The sequence below is a fragment of the Mauremys mutica genome, chromosome 1, assembly GCF_020497125.1.
Source record: "Mauremys mutica isolate MM-2020 ecotype Southern chromosome 1, ASM2049712v1, whole genome shotgun sequence".
Taxonomy (NCBI): domain Eukaryota; kingdom Metazoa; phylum Chordata; order Testudines; family Geoemydidae; genus Mauremys; species Mauremys mutica.
The window spans coordinates 12,634,646-12,650,512 of record NC_059072.1 but is presented as its reverse complement, the minus strand read 5'-3'; the positions used below and the strand labels follow the sequence as shown (position 1 = coordinate 12,650,512).

General features: G+C 48.5%; 1 protein-coding gene across 1 annotated transcript in view; it reads right to left on the bottom strand.

Annotated features, from left to right (window-relative positions):
• Positions 1–15,867, bottom strand: part of ITIH2 (inter-alpha-trypsin inhibitor heavy chain 2) — a 39,107-nt gene that overhangs the window by 6,943 nt on the left and 16,297 nt on the right. Inside the window, exons 9-17 of the mRNA XM_045028916.1 lie at positions 15,363–15,479; positions 14,444–14,612; positions 12,967–13,092; positions 11,881–12,062; positions 10,678–10,863; positions 8,523–8,662; positions 7,712–7,884; positions 4,358–4,483; positions 467–580 (exon numbers count right to left, since the gene is read on the bottom strand). Of these exons, the coding sequence (XP_044884851.1) occupies positions 467–580; positions 4,358–4,483; positions 7,712–7,884; positions 8,523–8,662; positions 10,678–10,863; positions 11,881–12,062; positions 12,967–13,092; positions 14,444–14,612; positions 15,363–15,479 (1,333 nt within the window). The remainder of the gene's footprint in view (positions 1–466; positions 581–4,357; positions 4,484–7,711; positions 7,885–8,522; positions 8,663–10,677; positions 10,864–11,880; positions 12,063–12,966; positions 13,093–14,443; positions 14,613–15,362; positions 15,480–15,867) is intronic.

Here is a 15,867-nt window from a genome sequence, read left to right as displayed (position 1 = left end):
ACTGAGTTGCTGATGGAAAGTTACCTGTTCAAAACCACAATCCGGACAGAGAAGACTGCCAGCTTTGACAGGCAAAGAGCAATACTGGGAAGCCAAGTATGTAGGAAGAAGTTTCCCTGTAGATTGCTTAATGTCAGTGTTATGTAGAGAACATTACAAGCATCACGCCAGTTTCCAGGGAACTGATACCACGCTCCCACTTAGTATTCACATTATTGAGATTAAGCCCAGCAAGCTTGTTCTGCAACTTGAGTGTGCTCTAATGCGGATTTCATTTACATCTACATAAATTAGGGGTAGCTGCATTGAACTCCATCTCAGGTCAGAGGAAAATTGGCTTGATTAGAACTGACAGCAAGAATCATCACAATGAACCTGGAACATATTCCTTTCCCCAAACCATGGCCTTTCAGATTCTTTAGGATGCATAGTGCTATATAAATGGAATCTATTCATGTTCTCTTACCAGAATCAGGATCTGAAACCAAGTTCAGGATCTTTCCAGGCTCTGAGTCAATATTGAAGCAGATGTTTTCCTGGATCTTTAGCAGATGGATGATGAAATGTGGGTCATTGTCAACTAAGGTACAAAAATAAGTGGGGAATAAAAAAACAAAATGAAAGTAGTGGTGTGATTACTTGTATGAGATCTGAACAGTGTTTCCTCACTGCTCTATAAATTTAGTTCACTACCTATGCACATAGATAAGCACAGCTACTTTTATTCACCGATTTCAAAGTGCTTCCACTCTACAAAGTTAACCAATTATCCCTCAACACCCCAGGGGAAGGAATAAGTAGTAGTATCCACTTTTGATAGATGGGGAAATTCCCGAGCGATCCTTACATAGGCCTGTTACATTTTTTTTAAATGAACCAAAAATCCCCATAGGTCTGTGATGGGGTGTATAAACCCTGCACTGACGATGAAGGGGTTAAAGAGCAGCTCTGGGCAAGGTTGGCTCCGCCCTGCTGGTCCTGTCAGTCATGTCAAAAGCGGAATAAAAGGCTTAAAAGCAGGACGTTCCCAGCAGTTGCTGGCCAGCCTTGGGAGACAGCAGATGGCAGCTCTACTGCTCCCAGGGGAGACTCCTGGGAGCCTTCCAGGGTACTGCCCCTGGGAAGGCCATTTACCAGCCACACTCTAAGTCTACAAGGAGCCAATGCTGGTATACTGGCCAGGAAAGGTAGGTTTGGCAAACCGCAGGATGACCCACTAGGCAGTTGGCACCACTACCTTCCACCCCAAATCTGAGACCATACTAAAGGGACTCAGGGAGTGGGAGCCAAGGGCCCCATCCCTTGCAAACAAAAAAGTGAACTATTTAACTCGATTTGTGTCATAGAGACCCCCTACTTTGGTAGATGTGGGCAAGCTAAGGATTTTTCAGTGTCTGTGCAGCTGGAGGGGCCTGCCAGCACCCCCGAGCTGTGACAAGGTCTCATTCTTTTAAGGAGAGGACGCTGCATTCCCAGCCTCGGCGTCTAACTCACTGCATTGAGTTACAGGGTTAACTGATGAGCTGCCAGCTGGAAAACACCATGTGCTACATTGTGAATGTGAGAGTCTGAGCTACCTTCTTTTAAAGAGCTTGTATCCAGCAGGTAATGCTAGAGATGGGGCTGATCCAGAAGCCCACAGCTGAACCCCCTCACTCTGCCCCCCAATCAGCTGGGGGCAAACTTCAGATCTAAATCCGAACTTCAGAGCTGGGACCCAGCTCTACATCCTATGTCCTTATTCTGACTAATGGCTTGATCCTCGCCCCTCCCCTCCGCCATTCAAGCCAATGGGAGTTTTGCCATTGACTTCAACAGGAGCAGGAGCAAGCCCCTAAATACAGAATAATGCAAAGAATTGCCAGTGCAGAGAACACACCTGAGCCAGGAGCTGGACTCTCTTGCTCATTTTTTTCCTTTCCAAAACAGTAAGTTTAACTATTTCAAAGTTTAAGATTAACCCTTGGCCTCGCCACCGAGCACGCCTTCAAAGGGGGGCTGACGGTTACTGTTGCATATGTCTGCATTGCTATTAAGCGATTGCAGACAATGGCTCTCCCAGATCGTTTGTGTAAGTTAAACATTAAATCATGGCAGTGACCCAAGTGTTAACAAGACCCAGCAGCCTTCGGAGAATCCAGAGATCCTTATCTACCACACAACATTCATGCTGTCATTTACAATGGGAATTAACTCTGGAAATAATGTTGCATTAGCTACTACAGATGAGCCAGAAAGAGAGCCCTTTGGACTGACTCCCAGTGGCAGATGGCAGGGAAGACCCATTAGATCATCAAATCCATCCTCATGATTATCCCCTAGCGTATACTTTCTAGGGCTTTGTCCATTCACCTTTAAAACACATTAGTGGTTCTTTAGAAGCCTGGTGGATCACTTCTTATCTGGGTGCAATACAATGGCGCCATGGATATTTTGAGGATAACTTTGGGGTGTCTGTAATGACCCTCTGCATGGATTATGAGTAGGATTTGAACTTGAGAGCACTGGCCTCTACTGCTTTGGCTACTGGAATTGCTGTGTTAGCTGGTAGCAATGGTCGACTCTTGTTCTCCAGTGGAGCCACCAGAGGAGCATATGAGGTCTGTTTGACCAAAGCAAAATGTACCCAGTGCTCCCCATCCCAAAAGCAAACTCAGGGCAGTTGGGAAATCTCTCTGTACAGAGTTAGGGCAACACACCTTTATTCATCAGCTTCAAATTCATGGATTCCAAGGCCAGAAGGAACCACTGTGATCAGGTTGGCTGACCTCCTGTATAGCATGGGCCATAGAACTTCCCCTAAATAATTCCTAGAGCAGATCTTTTAGAAAAACAGCCACCCTTGGTTTAACAATGGTCAGTGATGGAGAATCTACTACGCCCCTTGGTTGATTAAATCCACTGGGGGGCAAGCCCCCTTGTTTACCAGTACAAGAGGTGCCTGGTTTTGACCAGACAAATAAAGTCCTACCTTGCACACAAATCAGTGCTAAATAAATACATCTCCCCAGCGCATTTGGCATTTTGTTTTTCAGCACTGGTGCTAGTTTCAATTTCCATGCTAGCATAGACAGGGCTCAGCTAGTCTCAGCACCGTGCCATTTAGACTTGGGCCTAAACTGCAAAAACAGCCTCTCATTTTGGATTTTTTTTTTGGTGCCCGGTGTGGGTCATTTAGAGCTAGATTTTTCAGAGGGGTTGAGCACGCACAGTGGCTGCTGACTTGAAAATCAGGCCCTACTGATTCCAGCTTGGAGACATCCAGAATTAGAACAGGGATCGGCAACGTTTGGCACGCGGCCCATCAGGGAAATCGCTGACGGGCCAGGCCAGTTTGTTTACCTGCAGCGTCCGCAGGTTCAGCCGATCGCGGCTCCCACTGGCCATGGTTTGTCGTTCCAGACCAATGGGGGCTGCGGGAAGCAGCGTGGACTGAGGGATGTGCTGGCCGCTGCTTCCCACAGCCCACTTTGGCCTGGAATGGCGAATCGCGGCCAGTGGGAGCTGTGATTGGCCGAACCTGTGGATGCTGCAGGTAAACAAACCGTCCCAGCCTGCCAGCGGATTTCCCTGACGGGCCACGTACCAGAGGTTGCCAATCCCTGCTTTAGAATATGTAGGCCCAAATCTTTGTGACCTGGGTGCTGAGAACAATCACAGAGCAGCATCAAAGTGAAGAAATGAGGCGTTGAAATTCTCCTTCTGTAGCAGCCATGCAACAAATATTTGGGTTTTCTCTGCCTTTTCACTATGGGCAAGTTCAGATTCAGGGCCAAATCTGTATCCAGACTGAGGCCCCCTCTTGAGAGCATATGGGGCGATTTTGAACTGCTCTCAAACTGGAACGTGGGCCTCTACCAGTGGAGGCCAGTGACCCCTGAAAGTGGGTGGGGGAAATGGACCGTCAAAACCAATGCAATGCAGTGATGGTCCCTAGTTGAATGGAGAGCAGGCAGTGCTATGGATAAATGGGCCATTTGGCTTCTTCCGCCGTTGCTCTGTTCTCCCCGCCCATAACCCGTAGCCTTTGTATACAAGAGCTGTACCAGGCAAAGCAAGAGGGAGGAAAGCAGCCAGCCAGGGGCGGCTCTATGTTTTTTGCCACCCCAAGCACGGCAGTCAGCCACGTTTCTGCGGGAGGTCTGCCCCGGTCCCGTGGATTTGGCGGCGGTTCTGCGGGCGGTCTGCCGGTCCCGTGCCTTCGGCATACCCGCCGCCAAATTACCACCGAAACCGTGGGACTGACTGCCACCCTCGCAGCGACCAGCAGCCCGCCCCCCACGGCTTGTCACCCCAGGCACACACTTGCTGCGCTGGTGCCTGGAGCCGCCCCTGCAGACAGCCCACCATCTTTTACCTGAGGTTATGTGAGTAGATACAGTTGGAGCCTTGAGAGCATTTAATGTAGGCCTTGTCGTAGGTATGGATTTCGCCCAGGGTGGGATGGACTGATCAAGGCCATTGGAGGCCACACCTAAAGTACCTGTTTGTGAAGAGGTTACATGACATTGGAAATTAGTAAAAATGGCAGCACTGATAAAGAATTGACATAATTTTTACTTTAGCACACAATGATCGGGATTCTGATCCAATTTACTGCAGGACACTTATGCCAGATTTACTTGGGTGTAACTGAGATCAGAATCTGGCCGATTTACAATTAAAGGTTTGCCTTCATGAAGATTTTGTCCATGGCAAGCTGGGGTGTGAATCTATCCCACACTAGGCTGCGGCACAGGGTGTACATGTGGACCCTGCTGACGTGCACTAACAGCTCTTCAATGTGCTTTGATCTAGTCCTATTTCAGGATAGATCAAAGTGCACCAAGAAACTGTTAGTGTCTGTTAAGGGGTTTGCGCAGACACTTAGGCTGTGACTACACTATGAGCTGGCAACCCATAGCTAACGCGATGAAGGTGTGATTTCTCCTGCTCGCGTACATATACTTGCTCTAGCTCTCCTCAAGCTGGCGTGAGCATGAATAGCAGTGTAGCCGTGGTAGTATGGGCAGCAGCAGAGGCCTGGCTTAGCTGTGCCAAGTACAAACGCACCTGGAACCGCTGGGTACATACCTACACGGTTAAGCCACCGTGCTGCTGCCGCCGCTACCCAGGATCCTGCAGCTACACTGCTAAGTGCCTGGCAGGCTAGTGTGGGGTAGAGTCACACCCCACTTTGCTGTGAATTAAATATTCAAGAAGACAAGCCCTTAATGTGCTCGGTGTGAGCCTATTTTTGAAACGTAGGGCCTGATCCGTTAACCATTACTCACATGAATAGGCCCCGATTAGGCAAAGCTCTTCAGCATGTGCTGTGGTTAAGCACCTTCCTTAGCCTTTAGGCATGCGAGAAATAAGTACTGAGGTTATTTTGTACAGACTCACCCTAAGTCAGAGCTTACTCGGTTGTTACTCAGGCAAAACTCCCGCTAGTACAGCTCGATGGGAGTTTGGCTTGAGATAAAGAATGAGTTAAAAACTGTACAAGGACTTCAGAATTTTGCCCCACATGAATGCTACTGCATATTAAGCAATGGAAAAATCCAGCATCCAGTCTAGTGTCACAATAGCATAATAATAAATACGTAATTAACCGGTTCTTTTACAAAAACTGAGTGAATTCAATGTTGGTGAAAGACTGTGAAGCTAGTTTGGGACAGGACTACCTAAGGCAGAAGCCAGTCTAAACCTGGGTTGATTCTGGCTTATTCAAGGTATAAATGGCTATCTAGTCCATCCCAGGTAAGTGCAAGATTTTTTTTCTTCAACACACTGTATTTTCTACAGCCGTCAGTGTAGGCCTGCTATGCGAGAGTGCTTGTGAGGTATCATCCTCTCTTAGGGTCAAATCCTGGTCCCTCGTAGCTCAACGGGAGTTTTGCCCCTGATTTCAATGGCAACAGGATCTGACCCTTAATGTCTAATGTAACTGGGAAATATGTAAGCACACTGAAAGAACAATGGCCCCACTGTTAATATCAAGTCAATCATCCATCCCTACTAAATAAAGCAAACATGACCTGGAGTAATCAGCTGATGCAATGTAGACAGAATTCCCATTGGAATAGGTTTAGCAAATGGGTGGTGGTGCGCAGACGTGTTTAGTAGAAGTGGTGAGCTATGGCACATGGTATAAATAAAAATCTTTTCATTCTACATGGATCTCAGCTGAGGATTTACAATGTAAAAGAAAAACAAATTAACCAACTGTAACATCTTGCAGACTTAAAAAACGCATTTGATTGCAGTAGGATGAGGACATTTTTGATATCTTTCCAGCAGTCTGAGAATGCAGGACAGATGGGCCTGGAGTTTCTGCATAGTTATAAACAGTTCTAAAGTGAAAAGCAAAATTGACCGTGCTGTGGCAGCTACATACATTGCTTCCCTCTCAACTCAATCTAGCAGAATATCTCCTGTTTATTAACATGATAAATCACCATTCGCTATAGCCTCAGGGAGTAATATTTGGTTTTCAGTGCCTCATTATCACCACAGTTCAGACATTTTCCTCCATTAAAAACATACTACCATTACAGATCACTGAACAGCAAGAGCACAACATAATAATAAAACTATCTAGCGCTTTTCATCTTCATATCTCATAATGCTTTACGGGGGGGCAGTGTCATTATCCCCATTTTACAGCTGGGGAAACTGAGGCACAGGGAGACGAAGTGATTTGCCCAAGGTACTCAGCAGGTCAGTGGCAAAGACAGGAATTAAACTCCTGCATCCCAGTCGAGTCCCCTCTACTGATAACGGCTATTAATATAGTTAGTACTGGATTTGTCATCAGTTGGCTTTGCAGTGATGAATGAATAAATTAAGAGCCTGACCAGTGCCCACTGAAGGCAGTGGAAAGGCACCCGTTGACACCAATGGGCATTGATAGGTCAGGCCCTAACAGGACAAACAAGCCCCGCCCCCTTTGGCCCAATGGAAGGCTGCCGTAAAATGGGGGCAGTAATAAAGGAAAGGGAGCACTCTGGAGGACTAATGAATGAAAACACTCTACCTTTAAGAGAGCTCCAGTTCCAGTGCTCTTGTGACCTATCCACAGCCATCTTGGAGGTCCTCCAGAGACCACAAACAGCCGCATCATGACTAAGTCAGCTCCTCTATATAAGTGGAGCACAGGGAATAGACATGGGGTTCCCAAAGTGGGGGTCAGGACCCCTCAGGGGGTTGCGAGGTTATTACTGGGGTTGCAAGCTGCCAGCCTCCACTCCTAGCCCCTCTTTTCCTCCAGTGTTTATAATGGTGTTAAATATATAAAAAAAGTGTTTTAAATTTATAAGGGGGGGTGTCGCACTGAGAGGCTTGCTCTGTGAAAGGGGTCACCGGTGCAAAAGTTTGAGAACCAGTGGAATAGACATAGCTGTTCCTACAACAAACAAAGCTGTGTCGTTGTAGGTTTACAGAAATGCTCACAATGGGCAAATGTGGTGCAGTCAGTCCCCACCGAGGGTGACACCGACAAAAAAAGACATGTTGAAAATTTAACTCTACAAGAAGCTGATGGTTTAACTGCCCATTTAATCCAGGGCCTTTCCCTTAAAATACAGATCCCAGCATGAGCACTAACGTATGTTGTCTTAGTGCACCTTGTTAGTCTGCATAAGCGACAATGAACAGCTCATTTCCACTTCAAGTAGGTTTTTTAAACGGCAGAAAGAGCTTGACAAATGGGTCAGATGGAGATACCCACCTGGACAACAGCCTCTTTTTTGGTCCTGTGGAGAATCTGCCAGCATTCTCTCATTCCTTTCAGGATTCTCTATCAACATGGCTGTGAAAGGGGTCACGATGTGGTGGTCGAGCGACATCTGTAAGATCGATCGGGTGAGGTTCCTTTTCAAAGCAGCAGTGGGGGCCAGGTTTCTGTGTTGAAAAATAAATAGACCCCCTTGTTACCAGCTGTGCTGGGCAGCTGCTGCTTAAATCAAGGCCGTGATCCTTGTTCTTCCTAAACAAGGGGATCAGAAAGGTAGGAACCAGCTAGGACCTAGGGAATGTGAATGGCAAAGATTAAAGTCCCGATCCAAAGCCCACTGAAGTCAATAGTGAGACTCTCATTGACTTCAGTGGACATTGGATTGGACCCAAAGAGCCTGATCCAATTTCCACTGATTTCAATGGGGCTCTTGCTGTTGACTTCAATGGGAGATGGAGCAAGACCTATAAGAACAAGGAGCCAAATCCTTTTACTCTCGGTCTTTGTTCATTAACTTCACTCATTCAATCCCCAACCCATGTTCAGACCCGATAGGCACCACTGACTCTGTCGCAAACAGGCTGAACCAAAACCTTATGCCAGTGATTAGAAAGGAGGGGGAAGGAGTGAGCCAAGGGTGTGAAGGTGGCACGCTCGTTGGTTTAGATTTATATTCCTCATTTGTACAATAAATGGCCTGATCCTGGGAGATGCCAATAACCCTCATCGCCCAGTGATGTCCGCCAGGCCCTTTCCGGGTCAGCTAGGTCCCTATCAAAAGTCCCCGTCTAGCATTTCTCCCCACCTCTCAGCTAGGAGCTGGTTGATGGTCAGATAGGCCCACAGCTTCTCAGTGAATTTGGGGTCGGCATGTGGCTCTTTCTTCAGGAAATCATCCAGTCCCTCCACATCTGTCAGGGTCTCCAGGACTAGCTCGGCGTTTGACTAAGCGATGAATGGAAGATACCAAGAGCACAGTGTGAGCCGGTGAAATGAAGCAGTCATATCACACCACCCCCACTGCCCCTGGATCAGAACCCAGACAGACTTTTAAAATCCGGGGCCCTCTTGTTAGGAATCTGATCCCCCACACATTTAGAAAGTGATTCTGCTAACAGGACTGCGTTGGCCAGCATGAGTAAGGCTGAGGGAAGGGGGTATATTGCACCTCTCCCTGCACTTACGAAGGAAGAAGGGGAGCTATAGGTGCTACTTGGGGTGGGAGTGAGGAAGGAGGTTGAGAGCTCTTGGCAGAGGAGAGGGAGCTGAGTAGTGCACCGCTTATGGGAAAACTCCTGCTCTCTCCTCTGTGCTCACCCCGGGTCCTGCCTGCACTGGAGCCCGGGGGAGTTCTGCCGAGCGAGCAGGGCAGGCTCTGGAGAGTCTGTGAAGTGTGAGACCATCCCTTGCACATGGCGGATCCCATCTCCGGTGGGGGCATCGGGGAGGCTCTTTGTGCACACTCGCAAAGCAGGGCTAGTGCATCTGCCGGCCATTGCCTCCCACAGAGGGGGAGCAGCAGCTGCTGCTGTGGAATGGCTCCACCAGCTGCAGAGGAGGATTGCACAGTGAAGGGGCTGAAAGCAAGGATGCGGCCTACAGTGAAGTATTGTTCTGTTATACGGTGACCTGGTTGAAAAGGGATCCTGGTGGCTCTGGGAAGCAGCCGGCATGTCCCACCACCGGCTCTTACGTGTAGGGGCAGCCAGGGGGTTCCGCACCTTGCCTCCTCCCGAGGTGCCACCCCCCACAGCTTCCATTGGCCAGGAACTGCAGCCAATGAGAGCTGTGGTGGTGGCGCCTGCAGATGGGGCAGCATGCAGCGAAGCTGCCTGGCTGTGTCTCCATGTAGGAGCTGGAAGGGGGGACATGCTGCTGCTTCCAGGAGCTGCCTGAGGTAAGCACCACCTGGAGCCTGCACCCCGATCCCCTCCTGCACCCCACCCCCCTGCTCTAGCCCCAATACACCTCCTGACCTCAGAACCCCTCAATCCCAGCCTGGAGCACACGCCTGCACCCCAAACCTCTCATCCCCAGCCCCACGCCAGAGTCCACACCCTCACCCAGAACCCTCAGCCCCCCGTGCCCCAACCCTGATCCCCTCTCACCCTCCAAACCCCTCAGTCCCAGCCCAGAGCACCATCCTGCACCCCATGCCCTTCACCCCCAGTCTCACCCCAGAGCCCACATCTCCAAATGCCTTGGTCCCTGCCCGGAGCACCCTCCTACACCCCAAACCCCTCATCCCCAGCCCCACTGCAGAGTCTGCACCCCCAGTCAGAGCCCTCACACCCTTCACCCCAACCCCTTGCTCCAGCCCAGAGCCTCCTCCCACACTCCAAACACCTCAGCCCCAGCCTGGAGCCTCCTCCTGCACCCCAAATCCCTCATCTCCAGCACTACACCAGAGCCCGCATGCCCAGCCAGAACCCTCACCCCCCTCTCGCATCCTAACCCACTGCCTCAACCTGGAGCCCCCTCCCGCACTCTAAATTCCTCATTTCTGGACCCATCCCGGAGCCCGCACCCCCAGCCGAAGCTCTCATCCCCTCCCACATCCCAGCCCCCTGAGCCAGCCCAGTGAAAATGAGCAAATGAGTGGCAGTGGGGAGAGCAAGTGACAGAGGGAGGGGGGGATGGAGTGAGTGGGGGCGGGGCCTCAGAGAGGGGCGGGGCATGGGCCAGTTCTCGGAGGAGGGACGGGACGGGGGCGGGGCAAGGGTGTTCAGTTTTGTGCGAGTAGAAAGTTGGCAACCCTAGTCTGGTACCATGTGTTACTATTTGGAGATTCTACTGAAGACAGGAATAGTGATAGGAAAGTGACACCCCACAGCCATTGGCATAAACCCGCACAGAGCCTGGGGTACTGCAGATAGTATGACCCATTCTACCCCTCATGGGGAGAAGGCCGTGCCCCTGTGAGCCACAAGAACGGGCGTTCTCCAGGAAGCCTGACTCACTGACGTGGCTGTGATAATACTCTGCAGGTGCTGCACATTGTCGGCGTCAACCTTTCCCGCCACCACAATCTCCGACCCTCCAAAGTAGTTATCGAAACTGTTCTGGGTGACGTCTGACACCGAACCCTGAGGATAGTTGAACTCCACTTTCTTGAGCAGCGGGGTAGAGACCTGATTGTAGAATTTCTGCAGTTGGAAAAGACACAGGGGGGTAAGTCTGTTGTGTTTGACTCAACCCTCGCTGACATGCTAACGCGACAGCAAAAGGTACAGGCGACAATCTGGAACCCAACAGGGCGAGACCGTATAGTTTATTTTCCAAGAAATGCAATTTCCCTTTTGATTAGGCCTTGAAATGTCTGTGTATTTACAAAGACAGCTCCCAGTAAAGTCAATGGAAAGACTCAGGCCCCCAGTCTGTAATGACAAACACCTAGTTTTTTCCAGGACCCAGAGGCAGAAGGAAGCATGAATACTGGTGCATATGGGCCCAAATCCCAGGTGTGAAGTCAACGAATAAGGACTTGATGATTTGGTCCTTTATTATTTATTGCTTATAGATGTGGGCCCAGGCTTCAAGCACTTTCCAACTCTATTGATCAGAATTTAGCCTTCATGACGAGACTCTTTCTCTATAGGGTGGGCTGAAGTAAAATCCTGGATCTGGACAGCCCTGAACACAGCTCCAGAAACCCTACTTTGCAGTTCAGAGTTTATCCCTATGGCCTGGTCTTCACTACGACGCTGCTGCAATCAATGCAGCAAGGATTGATTTAGCCAGTCTAGTGAAAACCTGCTAAATCGACGGCAGGGTGCTCTCCGGTCGATCCCGGTACTCCACCTCTCTGAGAAGAGTAAGGTAAGTTGACCGGGAGAGTGTCTCCTGTCAACGCAGTGCAGTGAAGACACTGGGGTACATCGGCCTAAGCTATGTCGACTCCAGCTATGTTATTCACATGGCTGGAGTAGCGTAACTTAGGTTGATTTACCTCCTGTAATGAAGACACACCCTTTGTTATAGAAAGTCTTGGGTTTACAGACATGATCGTTACCCTGCTGAACTCTCAGGGCTAGTCTCTGCTCTCAGTGGGACCTGTGTGAACCAGGAGTAACTCCATCGCCTTCGAATGAGTTATTCCAGATTCACAGCTGGGAGCAGAATCTGACCCTCGCAGTTTCAGAGGTGGAGGGAAGGAAATGCACCTTCATTTGGGAAGAGGTCTCCTGGTTTCCAAAAATCCTCTGTGCCATTCCATGGTTTTCATGAGCAAGCCTGTCCAGGAAATCATAGTCTACATCGAATCCAATCCCGAGAGAGAACAAAGAGACATCTTCCGGTATGTTCTGTTTCACGTTCTTCTGGATTTTAGTCAACTTCAGCTCACCTTCAGGGGAGAGAGTGACTTTCAGTCATCTCCTGAATGGAGAACAAACCCTTCAACCCAATTAAAAAATATTCATAAGAATTCTCAACTAGGATCTAATCCCATATTCCTTGACTATCCCAAACTCTTATTGTCTGTAGTGGGAATGTTGGTTCGCTGTTGTAACATATGGAGATGAATAGGGCTGTTTTCATCTCACAGAACTATTGTTTCAGGCTCTCTGCAGACTCAGGAAGACACCACTAATGGTTTACACTTCAGTTCATGATTTTAAGATGCTCTTTGCAATCATGAGGGCTAGGAACGTAACTTTTTTTTTAAAACATAGAATATCAGGGTTGGCAGGGACTCCATGAGGTCATCTAGTCCAACCCCTTGCTCAAAGCAGGACCAATCCCCAAACAGGAACTTCAGTTGTAGAGCAGCCAGGGGTGACCTTTGAGGCAATTTCTGCAGTTGGGGCCTGATGCAAACCCCACTGAACTTAATTTCCTTTCTGATTTATTCTTCATATTTGGGGGCAATTCCTGGGACGGAGTAGCGTCTTGGGGCCAGCCATCACAGTCTGGGCTGAGATCTCTGGAAGAGGGGATTGCCTGTGTGATGGTTGTGACCACCTCTTTTCCAGGACTGAAGTATGTATGTAAATAAAGCACATTTCCCTTAGGATATACCCAGCCTCCATGTCACTCATTTCTCATCCACTAGGAAGCCAACCTGGAAAGCCCCAGAATTCCACTACCACTTGGCAGAGGGGCAACATGATGTCTGAAGCAGGACACGCTGGTGTCGGAAGAAGGGACAATGGTATTTTCTTAACTTACTTGTAGAGTGTCCATGTGCTGGTTGTGTTTCTTAAGCCAATTCAACCGGCCTTTCACTTCACCTAATGCAAGATCCTTACCTACCGTAGGGTCGCCATCTGACACCAATACGATCATGGAGACGGAGTTAGGGTCCAACATTCCCAAGTTGCTGGCTTCCTTTAGAATGAATATTGCGCGAAGAAGAGCTTCGTTGATGTTTGTACCTGGTAAAGAAGCGATAAAATGAGCACGTTTGCTACGCAGCGTTCCTTCTTGAAATAAAGGCTCAGCCCTGAGAAAATAATACATAGGAACATAGGACTGGAAGGGACCTGAGTAACTGAGTCCAGTCCCCTGCTAATGCCGTCATAGAATCTCATTCTATAACTTATCAAGCTCCATCTTCAGACTAGCTGGGTTGTTTGCCCCCACTGCTCCTATTGGGAGATTGTGCCCAAACTTTACTCCTTTGATATTAGAAAACCTTCTTCTCATGTCCAGCCTAAATTTATTTATGGCCAATTTATTCTACCCCTCTCATGTATTTAAAGACAGGAATCATATCCCCTCTGAGCCTTCATTTTTCTAGGCTAATCAAGCCAAGCTCATTGAATCACTTCCTGTAGGAAAGACTCTCCGTTCCCCTGATCACCATAGCAGCCCTTCTGTGCACCTGTTCCCGTTTGAATGAGCCTTTCCTGAACACAGGTGATCAGATTTGTACATAGTATCCAGTTGAGGTCTGACCACTACCTTGCCCAATGGCATTAATACGTCCACAGCTCCAGTGGAAATACATCTTAGGATTGCACTTGTGTTAGCCCCCATGGACAAAGGCCTCAAGGATGGTTAAAGGCCTCCCCAGAAATAGATGCTGAGGGGTGTAGTGCATGGCCTTTTAATTCACCCAACTGGAGTTCATTGCTTTAAGGATATTAGGTCAGATTTTGCTTGTTTATAGTGGTGTTACTCACTGAAATCGATGGAGTTGTCCCAGATTTACACGAGCATGAGTGAAAGCAGATTGTGGTCCATTCAGTGAGCCCCATTCACTACTGTATTACTCTGTTTTAAGCTGGGGTTCACCTAGGATTTAAAAATCCCCACCATACTTGGGAAAATTTAACCAAAAATTCCAAATTTTTGTACAAATTCCTATGGAAGGGCCAGATTCTGTTACTGGTTAAAATACATTTTGCTTTGCACTCCTATGGCTCCTTTCCTTACAAGACGCTCAAAGAAGCTTGGTGCCTACATACCTGTAAGGATCTGGACCCAAGTCCAGAGGTCCTGGGGGCACAGATAGGTAGCGTGGTGGCACCATTGCCCTGGTCTCTTACTGAGACATGGGATCGGTGGGACTGGCCCCACAGAAGGAACACCCGGCCTTTCTCAACAGAATGACCAGGGGGCTCTGCAAGGGGGTCTTCATTTTGTCCCCCTCGTTAGGCCCCTTTTCCTTGTGAGTCTTGCCGCGCGAGAGGGAAATGTGGCCTATCTGTCTGAGGCATTTCTGATGCATTTATCCCCATGGTACCTCAGTGCCAAGAGTACCTCGTTATCAAACCCACGTACCCCCATTGGGATGGATCTCCTGGATGTACTTCTTAGCATCCTCCTTCTGAGTTGCTGTGGCTGCAACTAAATCATCTCTCCAGGTGCGAACATTGTGGTTGAAGTCAACAACAGAAAAGTGGTCATCAGGCCGGAGATCACCCAATATGGTCTTCATTGCCTCAACCGTCTGAGACAGGAAGGGGTCACAAGAATAGGTACGTTTAGCTCTTTCCATTATTCAAAGCACTCTATAAATGCTAGCTAATGAGTAAGAAACTAAGTGAACAATATCATGAGTGATGGGCCCAAACTGGAACCTTTTATGAGGCTGTCTCTCAGCCTGCTTCCTCTGCACTATGGAAATCCAGGTAAAAATGGGACTTGGCTCAACAGAATCCAGATAAGGAGTCTGCAAAACCAAAACTTGTCCTCCTCAACCCATCCCCACTGAATACTAATCATGAGAGGGAGAAGCCATGAGCAGAGAGGACCTTGCTCTGGAAGTTGTGTAGGGTTGGTATTGGCACAACACTCAGGAGACGAGAGTTCTAGTCCTAGCTCTGTCATGGCCTGCAGTGCGAGGCTGGGCAAGTCCACATCCCCTCTCTGTATTTCCATGGCCCCCATCTATAAAAATCACCCTCCTTTGCAAAGTGCTTTGAGAGCTACTATTTCAGAACTCAGTATGATTCAAATGACCTTGTTTCTTTCTTAAAACATTTTAAGGACAGTGAATACGGTGGGTCAAATCCTGAAGTCCTCTACTCGGGCAAATGCCCAGTACTTCAGTGATGCTTTTGACTAAAGACCTAAAGATCCGACCTAGTGATTTTCAGTTCAGGCAAGTGCTAGGTATGCGGCAGTCAAGTAAGCAATAGCTAAACGTACGGGAGAACACGAAGGCAGGGCCTTATGTCTGCACAGATCAGGAACTTACTTGTTTCATTTTCAGTCCCCACATTGAGCCACTCACATCGATAACGAATAAAATGTTTTTGGGCAGTGGATCCAGATTGTCAGGAGCAAAGTAGTGAATAAAATAGCCATTAAAAATCTGCAAAATACAAACGGTGGTAATCTGAGTTCCTGTAAAGATTCCACATGGCCCAACACAGTAAATGGAGTGAAAGGTTTCAGCCCTCTTTACAGGCCACATTCTGCTTTCACCTACACACGGTTATATCAGTCGCTAACTCTGCATTTGTATTTCACTCATCACCATAATGCAGTATCTGAGCTCCACTGGCTTTAAGGGAGAGCAGAAATTGGCTCTAAGGACTCACTTGCTTTGGGAACACCCCTTCACTGGCATGGGGGGGTAGATGAGATGGTGTAAAAGAGCTATTTCATCTATAATGACTCAATCCTGCAACCCTACTCCACGCCAACATAATGCTAATGAAGTGCCAGTTTGCCTTCTCACAACTTCTGACCCGGTTCCT